The sequence below is a fragment of the Hemitrygon akajei genome, chromosome 2, assembly GCF_048418815.1.
Source record: "Hemitrygon akajei chromosome 2, sHemAka1.3, whole genome shotgun sequence".
Lineage (NCBI taxonomy): Eukaryota > Metazoa > Chordata > Chondrichthyes > Myliobatiformes > Dasyatidae > Hemitrygon > Hemitrygon akajei.
In genome coordinates, this window is record NC_133125.1 from 189,662,637 (window position 1) to 189,685,814 (window position 23,178).

The 23,178-nt window shown below is 51.1% G+C and overlaps 1 protein-coding gene across 1 annotated transcript in view; it reads left to right on the top strand.

Annotated features, from left to right (window-relative positions):
- The window catches only part of LOC140738131 (zinc-binding protein A33-like), a 31,696-nt gene extending 15,896 nt beyond the window's left edge, over nt 1–15,800 (top strand). The window contains exon 6 of the mRNA XM_073065280.1: nt 15,185–15,800. Within this exon, the coding sequence (XP_072921381.1) occupies nt 15,185–15,717 (533 nt within the window). The 3' untranslated portion in view covers nt 15,718–15,800. The remainder of the gene's footprint in view (nt 1–15,184) is intronic.
- Nucleotides 15,801–23,178: the final 7,378 nt, after the last annotated feature.

Consider the following 23,178-nt stretch of genomic DNA (forward strand, 5'->3'; position numbering starts at 1 on the left):
AAGTTCAAAGTAATTTTATTCTGAAAGGACATGTGTCACCATATACAATGATGAGATTCATTTTCTTGCGGGCATACTCAGTAAATCCCATAACCATAATAGAAGCAATGAAAGACTGCATTAACAGGGACAACCAGTGACAACAAACACAAAAAGAAGCAACAAAAAAGAAATAATACTGATAAATATCAAGAACCTGGGAAGAGGAGTCCTTGACAGTGAATCCATCGATTGGATGAGGATCTGAAAAGATTTTCAGATACATAAAGAGTAAAAGAGAGGTGACAGTCTATGATAATGTCAGGTGTATGATAATGCATTGTGGTGAAAGGAACAATAGTGCAGACTGTTATCTAAATGGGGAGAAAATTCAAACATCAGAGGTGCAGAGGGATTTAGTGGTCCTCATGCAAGACTCCCCGAAGGTTAATTTACAGGTGGAGTCTGTGGTAAAGATGGCAAATGCAATGTTGGTGTAACTCTCGCTTCAGCTAGCAGCTTAATATTGGGGGTGATAGTCCTCAGCCCGGCCAAACTTAAGAAATCTCATTTGGGTGGATACTGCGTGATGTGTTCCCGTTACAAATCAGTACCCCGCAATAACACACAGTACAGAATATGTGATTAAACAATTGAGCTTTATAATTCTTAATTTGACTATATGGTTACTAAAGGAAACAAGGAAAAGAAAAAGGGCCGCTTCTCATGAAACAGTCTAATGCACAACTCTGGAGCTCACTGATAAGCCAGTTGTCCACCATCGACCTCCTCCGATTGTCACTCACCTTCGGACCCTCACTCCAAGTCCACTCCCTCCGGCGGTCTACCAACACTCTCTGTTCACATCTTCTCTCCTAATCTCTCCCCAGCAAAAGACTGGAATTCTCTTCTCCAGAATCACAAGAAAGAAGAAAATTTCTCTCATTGGATAGTCTCCGCATTTCAAACCCCGTTATCTTGGATAGGATAAGTACAGTCCAGAGAAGGTTCACGAGGATGATTTCAGGAATGAAAGGGTTAACACACGGGGAGTGTTTGTCAGCTTTGGGCCTGTACTCACTGGAATTTAGGAGGATGTGGGGGATCTCATGAAACCTACCGAATGTTGAAAGTACTCGATAGGGTGGATGTGGAGAGGATGTTTCCAATGGTGAGAGTGTCCAGAACTTGAGGGCACAGCCTCATAATTGAGGGGTGACCCTTTAGAACAGAGATGAGGAGGAATTTTTTTTTAGTCAGAGTGTAATGAATCTGTGGAATGTTCCGCCACAGAGAGCTGTGGAAGACCAGACGGTGGGTATATTTAAAGTGAAAATTGATCGTTTTCTGATTGGTCGGTTTATGGAGAGGGCAGATGTAGTGGGTTTGAGTGGAATCTGGGATAGGCCATGACGGAACAGCAGAGCAGACTCGATGGGCTGAATGGCCTAATTCCACTCCTGTATCTTATGCTCCTCTGGTCTACTCATTATTCATTATCTTGCATACCCATGTCTCTGGGAAATACACTGAGGGCCTCTCCCATCTCCTGTGACTCCAGGTGGAGTGGCACGGTAGTGCAGTGGTTAGCACAACGCTTCACAGTACAGGTGACAAGGGTTCAATTCCCACTGCTGCCCGCACGGAGTTTGTACATTCTCCCCGGGACAGTGTGGGTTTCCTCCGTGTGCTCCGGTTTCCTCCCACAGTTGAGAGATGTACCGGTTGGTCAGTCATTGTAAATTGTCCCATGATGCGTCTGGGATTAAATCAGGGGATTGCTGTGTGGTGTGGTTCGAAGGGCTGGAAGGGCCGATTCCCCTCTGTGTCTATTAAACTGATCCTTAATGAAAAACCCTGTATCCAGACAGAGAGTGGAGTGTGTGGGTGATGAGGGGCCGTGAGGGGAGTGGGTTTGTGGGAAGGGGGACAAAGATCCCTTATAAATCATTCCCCTCTCACCTTAAATCTACACCCTCTGGTTTTGGACACCTTATTCTGGAAAAAGACACATTATCTATGCCCCCTATGATTTTATATACTTTGACTAGGGGTCACCCCTACACTCCAGGGAAATAGCCCCAGCTTATCCACTCTCTCATTTTAAGCCAAGCCCTCCAGTCCTGGTAACATCCTCCTGAAGCTTCCTGTCCAGTGTAATGACATCCGTCCCATAGTCCGGGAACCAGGAATGTACACAGTACTCCGAGTGTGGTCTACCCTCGATGTCAATGGCCTTGGTGAAGTCCATGTGGACAATGTCTACTACCCTGTCCTGGACAATCCTCCGTCACCTCTTCAAACAACTCAATCAGATTTGTGAGACGTGATTTCCCGAGCACAACGTCATCCTTGCCTTTCCAAATGTTGCTCGATCCTGTCCTCAGAAACTTCCCAACCACTGACGTTAGACTCAGTGTCCTGGAGTTCCCTGGAGTGATCTTCCAGCCCCATTAACGAAATGCACAACCTCAGCCACCTTCCAATCATCTGGGACATCAGCTGTGGCTGAATGCAAAGCAAATGTATCTGCCAGTGCCCCCGTAAATGAAACCCTTATCCTAATGAGGGTCTGAGGAGGTTGGGGTTATAGAAAGGGGCAAATCGACCCAAATCATCCATCTTCATTCCCCTCCACCTTCGAGTTCCCACTCCACACACAGTTCACCCACAGGCTTTCCACCTCCCCCACCTGGTTCTGGTTCCATCTGTCATTCATCTCTCCCCTAATGGTTCCCATCATCAGCTCAGACTCCCCACCCTCCCCCGAAACTTCGTCCATCTTCCTCTCACCATTTTGTCTCTGTGTCTGTCTTCATCTATCATTCACTTCCCAATGTCTCCCAACTCCAGCCCACATCCCCACCCCTTCCCTACCTGGGGCAACCTGCTTATCATCCCTCAACCCCTCCTCAGTCCACAGTCACCTCAGACTCCTCATCATCCCTCACCCCTCCTCAGTCCACAGTCACCCCAGACTCCTCATCATCCCTCACCCCTCCTCAGTCCACAGTCACCTCAGACTCCTCATCATCCCTCACCCGTCCTCAGTCCACAGTCACCTCGGATTCATCTCATCATCCCTCACCCCTCCTCAGTCCACAGTCACCTCAGACTCCTCATCATCCCTCACCCTCCTCAGTCCACAGTCACCTCAGACTCCTCATCATCCCTCACCCGTCCTCAGTCCACAGTCACCTCGGATTCATCTCATCATCCCTCACCCCTCCTCAGTCCACAGTCACCTCAGACTCCTCATCATCCCTCACCCTCCTCAGTCCACAGTCACCTCAGACTCCTCATCATCCCTCACCCGTCCTCAGTCCACAGTCACCTCGGATTCATCTCATCATCCCTCACCCCTCCTCAGTCCACAGTCACCTCAGACTCCTCATCATCCCTCACCCTCCTCAGTCCACAGTCACCTCAGACTCCTCATCATCCCTCACCCCTCCTCAGTCCACAGTCACCTCAGACTCGTCTCATCATCCCTCACCCCTCCTCAGTCCACAGTCACCTCAGACTCGGCTGATCATCCTTCACCCGTCCTCAGTCCACAGTCACCTCGGATTCATCTCATCATCCCTCACCCTCCTCAGTCCACAGTCACCTCAGACTCCTCATCATCCCTCACCCCTCCTCAGTCCACAGTCACCTCAGACTCGTCTCATCATCCCTCACCCCTCCTCAGTCCACAGTCACCTCAGACTCATCTCATCATCCCTCACCCGTCCTCAGTCCACAGTCACCTCGGATTCATCTCATCATCCCTCACCCCTCCTCAGTCCACAGTCACCTCAGACTCCTCATCATCCCTCACCTTCCTCAGTCCACAGTCACCTCAGACTCCTCATCATCCCTCACCCGTCCTCAGTCCACAGTCACCTCGGATTCATCTCATCATCACTCACCCCTCCTCAGTCCACAGTCACCTCAGACTCGTCTCATCATCCCTCACCCCTCCTCAGTCCACAGTCACCTCGGATTCATCTCATCATCCCTCACCCCTCCTCAGTCCACAGTCACCTCAGACTCCTCATCATCCCTCACCCTCCTCAGTCCACAGTCACCTCAGACTCCTCATCATCCCTCACCCGTCCTCAGTCCACAGTCACCTCGGATTCATCTCATCATCCCTCACCCCTCCTCAGTCCACAGTCACCTCAGACTCCTCATCATCCCTCACCCTCCTCAGTCCACAGTCACCTCAGACTCCTCATCATCCCTCACCCTCCTCAGTCCACAGTCACCTCAGACTCCTCATCATCCCTCACCCCTCCTCAGTCCACAGTCACCTCAGACTCGTCTCATCATCCCTCACCCCTCCTCAGTCCACAGTCACCTCAGACTCGGCTGATCATCCTTCACCCGTCCTCAGTCCACAGTCACCTCGGATTCATCTCATCATCCCTCACCCTCCTCAGTCCACAGTCACCTCAGACTCCTCATCATCCCTCACCCCTCCTCAGTCCACAGTCACCTCAGACTCGTCTCATCATCCCTCACCCCTCCTCAGTCCACAGTCACCTCAGACTCATCTCATCATCCCTCACCCGTCCTCAGTCCACAGTCACCTCGGATTCATCTCATCATCCCTCACCCCTCCTCAGTCCAGTCACCTCAGACTCCTCATCATCCCTCACCTTCCTCAGTCCACAGTCACCTCAGACTCCTCATCATCCCTCACCCGTCCTCAGTCCACAGTCACCTCGGATTCATCTCATCATCACTCACCCCTCCTCAGTCCACAGTCACCTCAGACTCGTCTCATCATCCCTCACCCCTCCTCAGTCCACAGTCACCTCGGATTCATCTCATCATCCCTCACCCCTCCTCAGTCCACAGTCACCTCAGACTCCTCATCATCCCTCACCCCTCCTCAGTCCACAGTCACCTCAGACTCCTCATCATCCCTCACCTTCCTCAGTCCACAGTCACCTCAGACTCCTTATCATCCCTCACCCTCCTCAGTCCACAGTCACCTCAGACTCCTCATCATCCCTCACCCCTCCTCAGTCCACAGTCACCTCAGACTCATCTCATCATCCCTCACCCGTCCTCAGTCCACAGTCACCTCAGACTCCTCATCATCCCTCACCCCTCCTCAGTCCACAGTCACCTCAGACTCATCTCATCATCCCTCACCCGTCCTCAGTCCACAGTCACCTCGGATTCATCTCATCATCCCTCACCCTCCTCAGTCCACGTCACCTCAGACTCCTCATCATCCCTCACCCCTCCTCAGTCCACAGTCACCTCAGACTCCTCATCATCCCTCACCCTCCTCAGTCCACAGTCACCTCAGACTCGTCTCATCATCCCTCACCCCTCCTCAGTCCACAGTCACCTCAGACTCCTCATCATCCCTCACCCTCCTCAGTCCACAGTCACCTCAGACTCGTCTCATCATCCCTCACCCCTCCTCAGTCCACAGTCACCTCAGACTCCTCATCATCCCTCACCCTCCTCAGTCCACAGTCACCTCAGACTCCTCATCATCCCTCACCCTCCTCAGTCCACAGTCACCTCAGACTCCTCATCATCCCTCACCCTCCTCAGTCCACAGTCACCTCAGACTCCTCATCATCCCTCACCCTCCTCAGTCCACAGTCACCTCAGACTCCTCATCATCCCTCACCCTCCTCAGTCCACAGTCACCTCAGACTCCTCATCATCCCTCACCCTCCTCAGTCCACAGTCACCTCAGACTCCTCATCATCCCTCACCCCTCCTCAGTCCACAGTCACCACAGACTCATCTCATCATCCCTCACCCCTCCTCAGTCCACAGTCACCACAGACTCGTCTCATCATCCCTCACCCCTCCTCAGTCCACAGTCACCTCAGACTCCTCATCATCCCTCACCCCTCCTCAGTCCACAGTCACCTCAGACTCGTCTCATCATCCCTCACCCCTCCTCAGTCCACAGTCACCTCAGACTCGTCTCATCATCCCTCACCCCTCCTCAGTCCACAGTCACCTCAGACTCCTCATCATCCCTCACCCTCCTCAGTCCACAGTCACCTCAGACTCCTCATCATCCCTCACCCCTCCTCAGTCCACAGTCACCTCAGACTCCTCATCATCCCTCACCCTCCTCAGTCCACAGTCACCTCAGACTCCTCATCATCCCTCACCCCTCCTCAGTCCACAGTCACCTCAGACTCCTCATCATCCCTCACCCTCCTCAGTCCACAGTCACCTCAGACTCCTCATCATCCCTCACCCTCCTCAGTCCACAGTCACCTCAGACTCCTCATCATCCCTCACCCCTCCTCAGTCCACAGTCACCTCAGACTCGTCTCATCATCCCTCACCCCTCCTCAGTCCACAGTCACCTCAGACTCGGCTGATCATCCTTCACCCGTCCTCAGTCCACAGTCACCTCGGATTCATCTCATCATCCCTCACCCTCCTCAGTCCACAGTCACCTCAGACTCCTCATCATCCCTCACCCCTCCTCAGTCCACAGTCACCTCAGACTCGTCTCATCATCCCTCACCCCTCCTCAGTCCACAGTCACCTCAGACTCATCTCATCATCCCTCACCCGTCCTCAGTCCACAGTCACCTCGGATTCATCTCATCATCCCTCACCCCTCCTCAGTCCACAGTCACCTCAGACTCCTCATCATCCCTCACCTTCCTCAGTCCACAGTCACCTCAGACTCCTCATCATCCCTCACCCGTCCTCAGTCCACAGTCACCTCGGATTCATCTCATCATCACTCACCCCTCCTCAGTCCACAGTCACCTCAGACTCGTCTCATCATCCCTCAGCCCTCCTCAGTCCACAGTCACCTCGGATTCATCTCATCATCCCTCACCCCTCCTCAGTCCACAGTCACCTCAGACTCCTCATCATCCCTCACCCCTCCTCAGTCCACAGTCACCTCAGACTCCTCATCATCCCTCACCTTCCTCAGTCCACAGTCACCTCAGACTCCTTATCATCCCTCACCCTCCTCAGTCCACAGTCACCTCAGACTCCTCATCATCCCTCACCCCTCCTCAGTCCACAGTCACCTCAGACTCATCTCATCATCCCTCACCCGTCCTCAGTCCACAGTCACCTCAGACTCCTCATCATCCCTCACCCCTCCTCAGTCCACAGTCACCTCAGACTCATCTCATCATCCCTCACCCGTCCTCAGTCCACAGTCACCTCGGATTCATCTCATCATCCCTCACCCTCCTCAGTCCACGTCACCTCAGACTCCTCATCATCCCTCACCCCTCCTCAGTCCACAGTCACCTCAGACTCCTCATCATCCCTCACCCTCCTCAGTCCACAGTCACCTCAGACTCGTCTCATCATCCCTCACCCCTCCTCAGTCCACAGTCACCTCAGACTCCTCATCATCCCTCACCCTCCTCAGTCCACAGTCACCTCAGACTCGTCTCATCATCCCTCACCCCTCCTCAGTCCACAGTCACCTCAGACTCCTCATCATCCCTCACCCTCCTCAGTCCACAGTCACCTCAGACTCCTCATCATCCCTCACCCTCCTCAGTCCACAGTCACCTCAGACTCCTCATCATCCCTCACCCTCCTCAGTCCACAGTCACCTCAGACTCCTCATCATCCCTCACCCTCCTCAGTCCACAGTCACCTCAGACTCCTCATCATCCCTCACCCTCCTCAGTCCACAGTCACCTCAGACTCCTCATCATCCCTCACCCTCCTCAGTCCACAGTCACCTCAGACTCCTCATCATCCCTCACCCCTCCTCAGTCCACAGTCACCACAGACTCATCTCATCATCCCTCACCCCTCCTCAGTCCACAGTCACCACAGACTCGTCTCATCATCCCTCACCCCTCCTCAGTCCACAGTCACCTCAGACTCCTCATCATCCCTCACCCCTCCTCAGTCCACAGTCACCTCAGACTCGTCTCATCATCCCTCACCCCTCCTCAGTCCACAGTCACCTCAGCCTCGTCTCATCATCCCTCACCCCTCCTCAGTCCACAGTCACCTCAGACTCCTCATCATCCCTCACCCCTCCTCAGTCCACAGTCACCTCAGACTCCTCATCATCCCTCAACCCTCCTCAGTCCACAGTCACCTCAGACTCCTCATCATCCCTCACCCCTCCTCAGTCCACAGTCACCTCAGACTCCTCATCATCCCTCACCCTCCTCAGTCCACAGTCACCTCAGACTCCTCATCATCCCTCACCCCTCCTCAGTCCACAGTCACCTCAGACTCGTCTCATCATCCCTCACCCCTCCTCAGTCCACAGTCACGTCAGACTCGTCTCATCATCCCTCACCCCTCCTCAGTCCACAGTCACCTCAGACTCGTCTCATCATCCCTCACACCTCCTCACTCCACAGTCACCTCAGACTCGTCTCATCATCTCTCACCCTCCTCAGTCCACAGTCACCTCAGACTCCTCATCATCCCTCACCCCTCCTCAGTCCACATTCACCACAGACTCATCTCATCATCCCTCACCCCTCCTCAGTCCACAGTCACCACAGACTCGTCTCATCATCCCTCACCCCTCCTCAGTCCACAGTCACCTCAGACTCGTCTCATCATCCCTCACCCCTCCTCAGTCCACAGTCACCTCAGACTCATCTCATCATCCCTCACCCCTCCTCAGTCCACAGTCACCTCAGACTCGTCTCATCATCCCTCACCCCTCCTCAGTCCACAGTCACCTCAGACTCCTCATCATCCCTCACCCTCCTCAGTCCACAGTCACCTCAGACTCCTCATCATCCCTCACCCTCCTCAGTCCACAGTCACCTCAGACTCCTCATCATCCCTCACCCTCCTCAGTCCACAGTCACCTCAGACTCCTCATCATCCCTCACCCTCCTCAGTCCACAGTCACCTCAGACTCCTCATCATCCCTCACCCCTCCTCAGTCCACAGTCACCACAGACTCGTCTCATCATCCCTCACCCCTCCTCAGTCCACAGTCACCTCAGACTCGTCTCATCATCCCTCACCCCTCCTCAGTCCACAGTCACCTCAGACTCATCTCATCATCCCTCACCCTCCTCAGTCCACGTCACCTCAGACTCCTCATCATCCCTCACCCCTCCTCAGTCCACAGTCACCTCAGACTCCTCATCATCCCTCACCCTCCTCAGTCCACAGTCAACTCAGACTCGTCTCATCATCCCTCACCCCTCCTCAATCCACAGTCACCTCAGACTCCTCATCATCCCTCACCCTCCTCAGTCCACAGTCACCTCAGACTCGTCTCATCATCCCTCACCCCTCTTCAGTCCACAGTCACCTCAGACTCCTCATCATCCCTCACCCTCCTCAGTCCACAGTCACCTCAGACTCCTCATCATCCCTCACCCTCCTCAGTCCACAGTCACCTCAGACTCCTCATCATCCCTCACCCCTCCTCAGTCCACAGTCACCACAGACTCGTCTCATCATCCCTCACCCCTCCTCAGTCCACAGTCACGTCAGACTCGTCTCATCATCCCTCACCCCTCCTCAGTCCACAGTCACCACAGACTCGTCTCATCATCCCTCACCCCTCCTCAGTCCACAGTCACGTCAGACTCGTCTCATCATCCCTCACCCCTCCTCAGTCCACAGTCACCTCAGACTCCTCATCATCCCTCACCCTCCTCAGTCCACAGTCACCTCAGACTCCTCATCATCCCTCACCCCTCCTCAGTCCACAGTCACCTCAGACTCCTCATCATCCCTCACCCTCCTCAGTCCACAGTCACCTCAGACTCCTCATCATCCCTCACCCCTCCTCAGTCCACAGTCACCTCAGACTCCTCATCATCCCTCACCCCTCCTCAGTCCACAGTCACCTCAGACTCCTCATCATCCCTCACCCTCCTCAGTCCACAGTCACCTCAGACTCCTCATCATCCCTCACCCCTCCTCAGTCCACAGTCACCTCAGACTCGTCTCATCATCCCTCACCCCTCCTCAGTCCACAGTCACCTCAGACTCGTCTCATCATCCCTCACCCCTCCTCAGTCCACAGTCACGTCAGACTCGTCTCATCATCCCTCACCCCTCCTCAGTCCACAGTCACCTCAGACTCGTCTCATCATCCCTCACACCTCCTCACTCCACAGTCACCTCAGACTTGCCTCATCATCCCTCACCCCTCCTCAGTCCAGTCACCTCAGACTCATCATCCTTCACCCTCCTCACTCCACAGACACCTCAGACTCCTCATCATCCCTCACCCTCCCCAGTCCACAGTCACCTCAGACTCATCATCCCTCACCCCTCCTCAGTCCACAGTCACCTCAGACTCGTCTCATCATCACTCACCCCTCCTCAGTCCACAGTCACCTCAGACTCGTCTTATCATCCCTCACCCCTCCTCAGTCCACAGTCACCTCAGACTCCTCATCATCCCTCACCCCTCCTCAGTCCACAGTCACCTCAGACTCCTCATCATCCCTCACCCTCCTCAGTCCACAGTCACCTCAGACTCCTCATCATCCCTCACCCCTCCTCAGTCCACAGTCACCTCAGACTCGTCTCATCATCCCTCACCCTCCCCAGTCCACAATCACCTCAGACTCATCCTTCCTCACCCCTCCTCAGTCCACAGTCACCTCAGACTCATCATCCCTCACCCATCCTCAGTCCACAGTCACCTCAGACTCGTCTCATCATCCCTCACCCTCCCCAGTCCACAATCACCTCAGACTCATCCTTCCTCACCCCTCCTGAGTCCACAGTCACCTCAGACTCATCATCCCTCACCCATCCTCAGTCCACAGTCACCTCAGACTCGTCTCATCATCCCTCACCCGTCCTCAGTCCACAGTCACCTCAGACTCATCATCCCTCACCCATCCTCAGTCCACCGTCACCTCAGACTCGTCTCATCATTACTCACCCCTCCTCAGTCCACAGTCACCTCAGACTCGTCTTATCATCCCTCACCCCTCCTCAGTCCACAGTCACCTCAGACTCGTCTCATCATCCCTCACCCCTCCGTCTCATCATCCCTCACACACCTCAGTCCACAGTTACCTCAGACTCGTCTCATCATCCCTCACCCCTCCTCAGTCCACAGTCACCTCAGACTCCTGTCTTATCACTCCCCTTCTCCTTTCTATACCGGCCATCACCCTCTCCACTCTCAGTCCTGATACAGGGTTTTGATCCAAAACGTTGACAGTCCCTTTCTCCGACAGATGCTGCTCGACCCCCTGAGTTCCTCCAGCAGATTGTGTGAGGCCTGATTATTGGATATGTTTAAGGTGGAGTTAGAGAAAGATTTTGAAAGATCGTGGAATTGAAGTTTTGGCGAACTGGGATGAGGAATTGAGATCTTGGGGAACTGGTACAGATGTGGAATTGATGCTGACATCGACCAGTCTCTGTCACATTGAATGAAGGGCCTGTTCCTGTGCTGTACTGTTCCATGTTCTCTGTTCCCTGTTTCGAAGAATGAGAGGAGATCTCAGGGAAACACAAAACTCTTCCCGGGCTCAACAGACGGGATGCAGGGAGGATGTTTCCCCTGTCTGAGGAGTCGAGGGTCAGGGGTCACTGTCTCAGGATGGGGTGGACCCTCAGAGGATGGGGTATCTTTCGAACTTCCTAAACCGGAGGGTTGTGGGCTCTCAGTGATTTAGTCCATTTAAAGTCACAGAGTCATTGTTGTACAGCACAGAAATGGGCCCTTCGGCCCATCACCTCTGTGCTGACCTATTTACCAACTACACTCATCCCATTGGTTGGCATTGGGTCAGTCTCCTTCAGTGCCTTCCCGATTGAAGTGTCTGTTAAACACAGTGATTGTATCTGATTCCATCACCTCCTCTGGCAGCAAGTTCCAACATCACCCACTCACTGTTCAATAAACTCACCCCTCAGATAAGACCATATGAGCATAAGATATAGGAGCAGAATTAGGCCATTTGGTCCATCGTCTGCTCTGCTATCTCATCATGCTGATCCAATTTTCCTCCCACTCTCCTGCCCTCTCCCCGTATCCTTTGGTACCCTGACCAATCAAGAATCTATCAAGACAACATACACAAAGTGCTGGAGGAACTCAGCAGGCCAGACAGCATCTGTGAGAAACAGTACAGTCAGTGTTTCAGGCCGAGACCCTTCGGCAGGATCTATCACTCTCTGTCTTAATCATACATAAAATCTTGGCCTCCACAGCTGCCTGTGGCAAAGAATTCCACAGATTCACCACTCTCTGGGTAAAGAAATTCTCCATTGTAAAAGGACGCCCCTCTATTCTGAGGCTGTGTCCTCTGGTGTTAGACTCTCCCTCCATAGGAAACATCCTCTCCACATCCACTTTAACCGTTTGATTGGTTTCAATGAGGTCTCTCATCATTCATCTGAATTCTAGTGAATACAGACCCAGAGCCACCAAACGCTCTTCATATGACAAGACATTCGATCCTGGAATCATTTTTGTGAAACCCCTTTGAACACTCTCCAGTTTCAGTACCAATCCTTTCTCAGATAATACTTCACAATACTTCAAGTGAGGCCCCACCAGTGCTTTATAAATTTTAACATTACATCTGTACTTCACAAGGACATATAACCCCCAACTTAAATTCTTCCATATACTTGTCTAGTAGTCTATTAAACTTCACTAGTGTATCTGCCTCCACCACTGACTCAGGCAGTGCATTCCACGCACCGACTACTCTCTGAGTGAAAAACCTTCCTCTACTATCCCCCTTGAACTTCCCTCCCCTTATCTTAAAGCCATGTCCTCTTGTACTGAGCAGTGGTGCCCTGGGGAAGAGGTGCTGGCTGTTCACTCTGTCTATTCCTCTTAATATCTTGTACACCTCTATCATGTCTCCTCTCATCCTCCCTCTCTCCAAAGAGTAAAGCCCTAACTCCCTTAATCTGTGATCATAATTCATACTCTCTAAACCAGGCAGCATCCTGGTAAATCTCCTCTGTACCCTTTCCAATGCTTCCACATCCTTCCTATAGTGAGGTGACCAGAACTGGACACAGTACTCCAAGTGTGGCCTAACTAGAGTTTTATAGAGCTGCATCATTACATCACGTCTCTTAAACTCTATCCCTCGACTTATGAAAGCTAACACCCCATAAGCTTTCTTAACTACCCTATCTACCTGTGAGGCAACTTTCAGGGATCTGTGGACTTGTACCCCCAGATCCCTCTGCTCCTCCACACTACCAAGTATCCTGCCATTTACTTTATACTCTGCCTTGGAGTTTGTCCTTCCAAAGTGTACCACCTCACACTTCTCCGGGTTGAACTCCATCTGCCACTTCTGCATCCTATCAATGTCTCTCTGCAATCTTCGACAATCCTCTACACTATCTACAGCACCACCAACCTTTGTGTCATCTGCAAACTTGCCAACCCACCCTTCTACCCCCACATCCAGGTCGTTAATAAAAATCACGAAAAGTGGAGGTCCCAGAACAGATCCTTGTGGGACACCACTAGTCACAACCCTCCAATCTGAATGTACTCCCTCCACCACAACCCTCTGCCTTTTGCAGGCAAGCCAATTCTGAACCCACCTGGCCAAACTTCCCTGGATCCCATGCCTTCTGACTTTCTGAATAAGCCTACTGTGTGGAACCTTGTCAAATGCCTTACTAAAATCCATGTAGATCACATCCACTGCACTACCCTCATCTATATGCCTGGTCACCTCCTCAAAGAACTCTATCAGGCTTGTTAGGCACGATCTGCCCTTCACAAAGCCATGCTGACTGTCCCTGATCAGACCATGATTCTCTAAATGCCCATAGATCCAATCTCTAAGAATCTTTTCCAACAACTTTCCCACCACAGACGTAAGGCTCACTAGTCTATATTTACCCGGACTATCCCTACTACCTTTTTAGAACAAGGGGACAACATTCGCCTCCCTCCAATCCTCCGGTACCATTCCCGTGGACAACGAGGACATAAAGATCCTAGCCAGAGGCTCAGCAATCTCTTCCGTCACCTCGTGAGCAGCCTGGGGAATATTCCGTCAGGCCCCAGGGACTTATCCATCCTAATGTATTCTAAGAACTCCAATACCTCCTCTACCTTAATATCAACATGCTCCAGAACATCAACCTCATTCATATTGTCCTCACCGTCATCAAGTTCCCTCTCAGTGGTGAATACCGAAGAGAAGTATTCATTGAGGACCTCGCTCACTTCCACAGCCTCTAGGCACATCTTCAGACTTCTATCTCTAATCGGTCCTACTTCACTCCTGTCATCCTTTTGTTCTTCACATAATTGAAGAATGCCTTGGGGTTTTCCCTTACCCTACTCACCAAGGCCTTCTCATGCCCCCTTCTTGCTCTTCCCAGCCCCTTCTTAAGCTCCTTTCTAGCTACCCTATATTCCTCAATAGACCCATCTGATCCTTGCTTCCTAAACCTCATGTATGCTGCCTTCTTCCACCTGACTAGATTTTCCACTTCACTTGTCACCCATGGTTCCTTCACCCTACCATTCTTTATCTTCCTCACCGGGACAAATTTATCCCTAACATACTGCAAGAGATCCTTAAACATCGACTATGTGTCCATAGTACATTCCCTGCAAAAACATCATCCCAGTTCACACCCGCAAATTCTAGCCTTGTAGCCTCATAATTTGCCCTTCCCCAATTAAAAATTTTCCTGTCCTCTCTGATTCTATCCTTTTCCATGATAATGCTAAAGGTCAGGGAGCGGTGATCTCTGTCCACTGAGCGGTGATGCTCATCCACTGACAGATCTGTGACCTGACCCGGTTCATTGCCTAATACTAGATCTAGTATGGTATTCCCCCTAGTCGGCCTGTCAACATACTGTGACAGGAAATCATCCCTGTGTTGTTCAGAAAATTCTGCTCTCCAATCCGGAGGTAAAACCTCGGGAAGGTGCTGGTTGTCCATCCGCTGTGTTTGGGTAAATCCCCGGGAAAGGTTCCGGTCGCCACCCGACTGTGCCTGAGGCCCAGCGGCCTCTCTCCCGGTTCCGGAGCCGCCAGTGTCTCCCCCGATCCCGGGGCCGTGCTGCCCGAGTCTCCCCCGGTCCCCGGGGACGCGCTGCCCGATTCTCCCCCCGGTCCCGAGGCCGCGCTGCCCGAGTCTCCCCCGGTCCCCGGGGACGCGCTGCCCGAGTCCCCCCGGGTCCTGGGGCCGCGCTGCCCGAGTCTCCGCCGGTCCCCGGGGACGCGCTGCCCGAGTCTGCCCCCGATCCCGGGGACTCTCTAATTCTCTGCTTCTCCCCGCAGTCTCTGTCACCCTGGATGTGGAAACGGCGCATCCGGGGCTCGAGGTGTCTGAGGATCGGAAGAGTGTGAGATTGACCCGGACCCGGAGGAATCTCCCTGACACCGGGAAGAGGTTCACAAACCGGGCCTGTGTGCTGGGATCGGAGGGATTCACATCGGGGAGACATTACTGGGAGGTGGAGGTGACGGGGAATCGGTGGTGGGGTCTGGGAGTCGCCGCAGAGTCTGTGGACAGGAAGGGAGGGGTCAGTCTGAGTCCGGAGACCGGATTCTGGATCATCGCGCGGCGTGATGACGAGATGCGGGTTCTCACCTCCCCTGAGTCCCGTCTCCCTGCCGGTCCCATCCCCGGGAGGGTGGGAGTTTATCTCCGTTACGAGTCCGGGACAGTTTCATTTTACAACGCAGAGACCAAGTCCCATCTCCACACCTTCACTGGGAATAAATTCACGGACAAACTTTATCCTTTCTTCTGGTCTGGATATAAAAACGAGTGTCTGAGAATCTGCTCCGGTTCCGCTCCGGGTCTGTAAACGGGTCGGGTCCGGGACCGGCGTCAGGAGTAAGTCAGTGTAAATATAAATGTGCGGAGAGTGAAATAAACACGATGTGAGAATTATCGATCCATTAATTTTAACTCGTTCACCGCATCCGTCAACGGAACAGAAACACTGCGGATTCAGCAGCAGCCGCGGGCGGCGGGTCCTGGGCTCCCCCGGGTGCTAAAGTCCACCCGCACCGAGACAGGTGAAGTGGGACAAGTGGTGGTGATGCTGACTGGGACAGGGAGGTCAAGGTGAACCTTGGGGAGACGGGACACATGACGGTAACAGGCTGGAGAATCTCAGCGTGTCAGGCAGCATCTATAGAGGGAAATGGATAATTGACATTTTGGCTCAATGTCCTCCCACTGGACTGAAAGTGAGAGCGGAGATGACCGGTGTAGGATTTGGATGGAAAGCCAGGGTAAGAGCTGGCAGGTGAGGGGGTGATAAAGACACGAGGGAGGGGTGGAGTGTGGAAATGTGTCAGAAGCTGTGAGGTGAGAGGTGGCAGTGACAAAGATGATGGGCAGATGGAGAGGGTGGGTGAGGAGGGTAAAATGTCGGAAGCATTCACCCGGTCAGTCACAATCCATGGAGTTCATATTTCACACCGATTATCTCTCCCGAGATCTCCACCTATCACCCGTCACTTTGTACTTCTTCCTCCCCTCCCCCCACCTTTCCCCTTCCTTTCCTGCCCTGATGAAGGGTCACAGCCTGAATCGTCTACTGTTTACACTTCTCCATAGTCGCTGCCTGGCCTGCTGAGTTTCTCCAACATTTTGTGTGTGTTGCTCTCGATTTCCAGCATCTTTTATTCAAACACCACCCGTCCTGTGGATTCTGATATTTTCTGTTTTTGATTTAGTTTCTCGAGCGTTTAACACGAGATTCTGCAATGAGAGATTGAGTTGAAATAGGAGGTCACCAAGAAATGGTGCATTTTGAGGCGGATGGAGTGAAAGTGCTCGACAAAGCAGTCCCTCCATCTGAGTTTAAGGAGTTCGGTGCTAAGTTCCAGGACAGGACCCAGGGTTCTGATCCCAGGATTGCTGCCCGTACCACGTGCTAGAGAGGCCAGAAACAGGAAGATCATACAGTTTAACGCCTGGCTAAGGAGCTGGTGTAGGAAGGAGGCTTTCAGATTTCACCGTTTAAAGTACATTTATTATCAAAGTACGTATACATTATGGAACCATGAGGTTTGTCTCCTTACAGGCAGCCACAGAACAAAAACCCAACAGAACACATTTTAGGAAAAGACATTGAACACCCAATGTGCAGAGAGAGAAAACAAATCACGCAGACAACAATAGTATTATTTACGAGCGATGAGGCTCTGCACAGGGAGTTCACTGATAAGTTAAAGGGCAGGACATCCAGTGTTGTGATCTCAGTATTGCTACACATGTCACGTGCTGGTGAGGTCAGAACTAGGAAGATTATGCAGTTTAACACCTGGCTAAGAAGTTGCTGTGTTAAGGAGGGCAGAGGTTTTTGGATCATTGAACTCTCTTCCAGGGAAGGTGGGACCTGTACAGAAGGGACAGTTTGCACCTGAACTGGAGGGGGAATAATATCCTGGCAGGAAGGTTTGTTAATGCTATACAGTGGGGTTTAAACTAGAGTTGCGGGGGAATGGGAACCAGAGTGTCAGAACAGTTCGTGGAGAGGTTGTGGAGGCAGATGCTGGTAAGACCTCAAAGTCAGGAATGAAAGGCTGGACATTGTGCATCCAGTGTCCTGAGCTGCCTGTATTTCAATGCAAGAAGTGTCGTAGGAAAGGCAGGTGACAGGGCTGAAGATGAGGTGGCTGGTTTACAAACAGAGGCAATGTGTAGTGAGGGGAGGATGTCGATAAGGCAAAACTAAAATCAACTGGATGAGTTGTAATGTAAAAGGCAGACAAAACTGAAAAGGATCCAGGACTGAAAGTGTTATATTTGAATGTGTGCAGTATACGGAATAAAGGAGATGAACTTGTAGCACAGTTACAGACTGGCAGGTATTGGCATCACTGAATCACGGCTGAAAGAAGATTATAGCTGGGAGCTTAATGTCCAAGGGTACAGATTGAACAGACAGGAAGGCGTGGGGGGGGGGGGTGTCACTCTGTTGGTAATAAAAACTGAAATCAAATCATTAGAAGGAGGTGACATGGTGTCGGAAGGTGTTGAATCAGTGGGGACGGAGCTAAGGAACGGCAAGAGTAAAAATACCCTGATGGAAATTGCATACAAACCCCAAACAGTGGTAAGGATACGGTCTACAAATTACACAAGAGACTGAAATGCATGTCAAAAGGGCAATATTACGATCGTCAAAGGGGTTTCAATATGCAGGTATATTGGTGTTGGACTCCAGCAGGGAAATTGCTGGAGTGTCAGCGAGATGATTTTTTTACAGCAGCTCATGGTCGAGCCCACTTGGGGATCAGCAATTCCGGATTGGGTGTTGTACGCTGAACCAGGATTGATCAGAGGGTTTCAGATAAAGTGACCATAATGTGATCGAATTCACCCTGAAATCTGAGAAGAAGCTAAATCAGACTTATCAGTAAAAGCCAAAGAGAGGGTATATTAGTGAGAACAGCCTCCCGGACGGCCACATCTGCACCAGGTACGTCGAGCTGCAGCTCCTTAGGGACCGGGTCACGGAACTGGAGATGCGGCTCGATGACCTTCGTCTGGTCAGGGACAGTGAGGGAAACTGGTCCAGGAGCCCGATGGCCACAGGCCGTAGCCACGGGGTGAGTTCAGTGCTGAGGAGAGTGTCGATGATTGAAACTCGTTACAGACAGCGGCAGGAATTGAACCCAGGTCACTGACACTGTGAAGCATTAACACTAACCACCGTGCTACCATGCGCCCCCGTACTAAAATCATTCTGTGTTCTAAAATCAGCTTGTTGTGAGGATTCAGAGGGTGAGAGTGGAGGTTTCTTTTTCAGACTAGAAGCCTGTGACCTGTGAAGCCTGTACCACAGGATCAGTTCTGGGTCACCGTTGTTACTCGTGTCCTGTATATTAACGATGAGAGTGAGAATGCAGATCACCTGGTTAGTAAGTTTGCCGATGACACCAAATCAGCCGCCCGTCATCAATCAATGTGAGAGTGGATACTGACGTTCAAAGCCCAAACGGTCTTTGGGAAGTCCGGAAGTTGCAACTGGATGGGCAACTCCTGGACAGGAGGCCCAGAGGCCGGTCCTGTAGTTGTCGGACTTTGTGTGTGAGAGGGTGAATGGGAGAGCAGCAAGGAGCTTGTTTTGCTGTTGTTGTTTGTTGTGTCGTGTTGTCTCTGTGGTCTGTGTAGCTTTACTGAACATTGTGGACATGCAAATGCTGAGTTGGTGCTGGGATGTGTGGTGACTCTTGCGGGCTGCCCCCGGCACATCCTGAGGTTGTGTTGGTTGTTAATACGAACAACGTATTTCACTGTATGCTGCCTTTTACATGTGACAAATAAACCCAATCTGAATCTGAAAAAAATCTTCAGATCTCAGTCTGAAACGTCGACTCTTTATTCCTCTCCATGGATGCTGCCTGACCTGCTGAATTCATCCAGCATTTTGTGTGTGTTGCTCTGGATTTCCAGCATCTGCAGAATTTCTGATGACTCTGATCCAACTGCTATTCAAAACCCCGACACACCCCTCGCACCATGCACCACCAGGGCAAATATCCTCTCAGTATTTAACCTGTCAGGTCAACACAGCGTCTGAAATGTTTCAAAAAAAATTTCCTCTCAGATTCAATTTATTGTCATCCGTCTGTACAGATATAGAACCAAATGAAACAACATTTCTCCAGACTACAAGCACCCACATGTATCGCACACAAAATGGCTCAAATTACCATAAGTAAGTTAATAAAATATAATTAAAATGTGTGTAGGCAGTGGAGAGGCGCCCAGTGGGCCCGGAGGCATAGGAGTCAGTGGAGTGCTCACCTTCCACTCACTCCTGTTTTAACCGTTCTACCCATCTCTACTTATGTCCCGTTCCTCCTCCAGTTAAACCTCATTCCCAAATCCCAGCAGAAGGGTCACCGGGTCACTGGTCCACTGGAGAGACCGATGGTGGGAGAGGGGCATTTCATTGGTTATGGGAAGGTCTAGGCCCAGGCCGAGGCTGCGGGTGGCCTGTGGCAGTCGCTCAGGGGAGGAGACGCTGAGGCAGTACTGCCCTCCTGTGTTCGCTCATTTCTGTCCTACCCTCTGGTGTTCACTCGTGCTGCTCTCCGGTCAGAGAGGGAACATCTCTGGCTTCACCCGCTGAGCCAATGTTGATCCAATTTCCTACATCATCCTGAATGCCTTCAAACTAAACTGTGGAACTCATTATCCTGTTGGCCTTTGTTTCTCCATCGGAATTCAGCCTCCATTATCGCACTGACGTCTAATTCATGCCATATTCCATCTCCATAAAGCAGCTTTCAAATTCTCCCTCGCAACACTTTTAATTCCTTCGGGCCAAACGTTTTTCATTGCAGTCTCTCGTCAGTCAGGGTGTTGAGCACAAGCCAAGGTTACACATCAAATAACACACGATGCACCAGCAAAACTCCGTCAACAAGGACATTTGGGAAACCTGTGAGATAAATCACCCTCTGTGGTCGGGTCAGCCATAAAGTTCAAACATTCAAAGTAAATTTATTATCAATGTCTGTCAGTGTCACCAGATTCTATCCTGACCTATGATTAATTTTCTTGCGGGTATTCACTGTAAGTACGCAGAAACTCAATAGAATGAAAATCCACACAGAGACTGGTAAACAACCAATGTATTGTGAAAATAATAAATGAATAAATAAATAATCCTGAGAACATGAGTTGTCGAATCATTGGAGGTGAGTCCAGAGGTTGTGGAATCGGTTCAGCGCCGAGGTGAGTTCATTGCATTGCCGTTTGCAACCAGACGGTGGCGATGGCGAGCAGCATAAAGATCTGCGCAGATTCACGGTGCAGGATCGCCACCTGCTGCTGGACACCGGTACCGCAGGAGGAGTCGGAACAAAATGTTGCAGGTTGGGGTTAGTGCAGACTGACGAGTGGGAAAGGGATTCGCGTAGAGACCGATTCCTACAGGAAAATGATGTTCTGCTGTTGTGTGAACATTTATGGTAGTTGGGCACGGCAACCTGGCGGTAGTGCAATCGCTTTACAGCGCCGGCGATTAGGACAAACTCCAAGGCAGAGTACAAAGTAAATGGCATGATACTTGGCAGAGTGGAGGACCAGAGGGATCTGGGGGTACATGTCCGTAGATCCCTGAAAGTTGCCTCACAGGTAGATACGGGGTATTAGCTTTCATATGTCGACGGATAGAATTGAAGAGTCGCGGAGTAACGATGCAGCTCTATAAAACTCTAGTTAGGCCACACTTGGAGTACTGTGTCCAGTTCTGGTCGCCTCAGTATAGGAAGGATGTGGAAGCATTGGAAAGGATACAGAGGAGATTTACCAGGATGCTGCCTGGTTTAGAGTGTATGCATTATGATAAGAAATTAAGGGAGCTAGGGCTTTACTCTTTGGAAAGGAGGATGAGAGGAGACATGATAGAGGTATACAAATATTAAGAGGAATAGACAGAGTGGACAGCCAGCGTCACTTTCCCAGGGCACCACTGCTCAGTACAAGAGGACATGGCTTTAAGTTAAGGGGAGGGAAGTTCAAAGAGGATATTAGAGGAAGGTTTTTCACTCAGAGAGTGGTTGGTGTGTGGAATGCACTGCCTGAGTCAGTGGTGGAGGCAGATACACTAGTGAAATTTAAGAGACTGGTAGGTATATGGAGGAATTTAAAGTGGGGGGGTTATATGGGAGGTAGGGTTTACGTGTCGGCACAACATTGTGGACCGAAGGGCCTGTACTGTGCTGTACTATTCTATGTTCTATGTATACTTATTTATTTAGTTTAATTGAAAATTGTAATGAGAGAGAGAGAGATGAGAGAGAGAGAGAGAGAGAGAGAGAGAGAGAGAGAGAGAGAGAGAGAGAGAGAGAGAGAGAGACCTGTGCGGTGGGGGAATTGCTCCAGTTATTCGCTCTCACTCTCTGCTCCCACCCTGTCGGGACGGAGTGTGTCAGCAGATGCCAAGTGCACACCCGCTGCTCCCCACTGTCCAGCAGGAGTTGTGAGGAATCACTCTCCTTGTTCCCAGTGTGGGAATGTCAAATACTACAGAGAGTAAATACAAGGTGAGAGGAGAAGGTTTATAGGAGATTGATGAGGGAAGAATACAACAAACTCTGCATCCTGTTACAAACACTGGGGCCAGTGGAGTGAATACAGTCAACACGGGTACAGAGGATGCTCTACACAGAGTGCATTGGTTACCGCTCCCCTGTGTAATCCGACAGACTGAACATCAAAACGTTAAAGGTACCAAGATCGATTTGTGTTTCATGAAAGTAAGAAACTGGACAAGAAGTGGCCATTCGGCCCCTTTCATCTGTTCTACTCTTCACTCAGAACTTGGCTGATCATTGACTTCAGTGACAAATTCCTGCACCATCCCATCTTCTCGTCCCCTTAAATCCAGAAATCTTTTGTAGAGAATTCCATCACACACTGGGAGAGGAAGTTTTCCTCATCTCAGTCCTGCTGAGGGGACCTCTGATTGTGAGTCTGTGACCCCCGGTTCCACACCCCATCATTCCTGCCTCTACCCTGTCAATACCCAGCGAGACTGTGTCTGTGCCAGTGAGAACACCTCTTATTCTGCTAATTATCAGACAGTCTCAGTCAGTGTAATCTCCCCGAGGACACTACGTGAAGGGTAAAGCTTTAAAGTCAGAGGGTCAAAGTTGAACCGGGATGTTCAAGGAATGTTTTTGGACACAATGAGTGGTATCTTCCTGGAATGCACGGCCGGGATGGGGAGTGCTGAAATGAGATACGATCGTGATGTTTAACAGACATTTAAACAGGGAAATGAACAGACAGGTAATGGAGGGTTTGGGTCATTTGCAGGCAAATGTGATTACATCATGGTCAGCACAGACATCGTGGGCCGAATGGCCTGTTTCTGTACTGTACTGTTCTGTGTTCAGTGTTTGAAATATCACAGCCAGGGACTCAGCAATTTCCTCCCTGGATTCCCACCATGTCAGACGATACACTGGGTCAGACCCCGGGATTTATTCAGCTTTCTGTGATTAAGCTGGCCAGCCTCCTTTGTAATGTCGGCATGTTTCAGGACATTCGTATTCTCCTCCCGGAATTCCCCAGCTTCCATCACCTTCTCCACAGTAAATACTGATGAGAAGTATTTATTTCAGACTCACCCATCAGCTGTGTCTCCACACATAGAAGACCACACTGATCCTTCAAGGGGCATATTCCCTCACCAGTTACCCTTTTGTTTCCCACAGACTCAAAGAATCTGTTTGGAATCACCTTTATCTGACCCCCTAAAGCTAACTCATGTCCACTTCATGTCCATCTG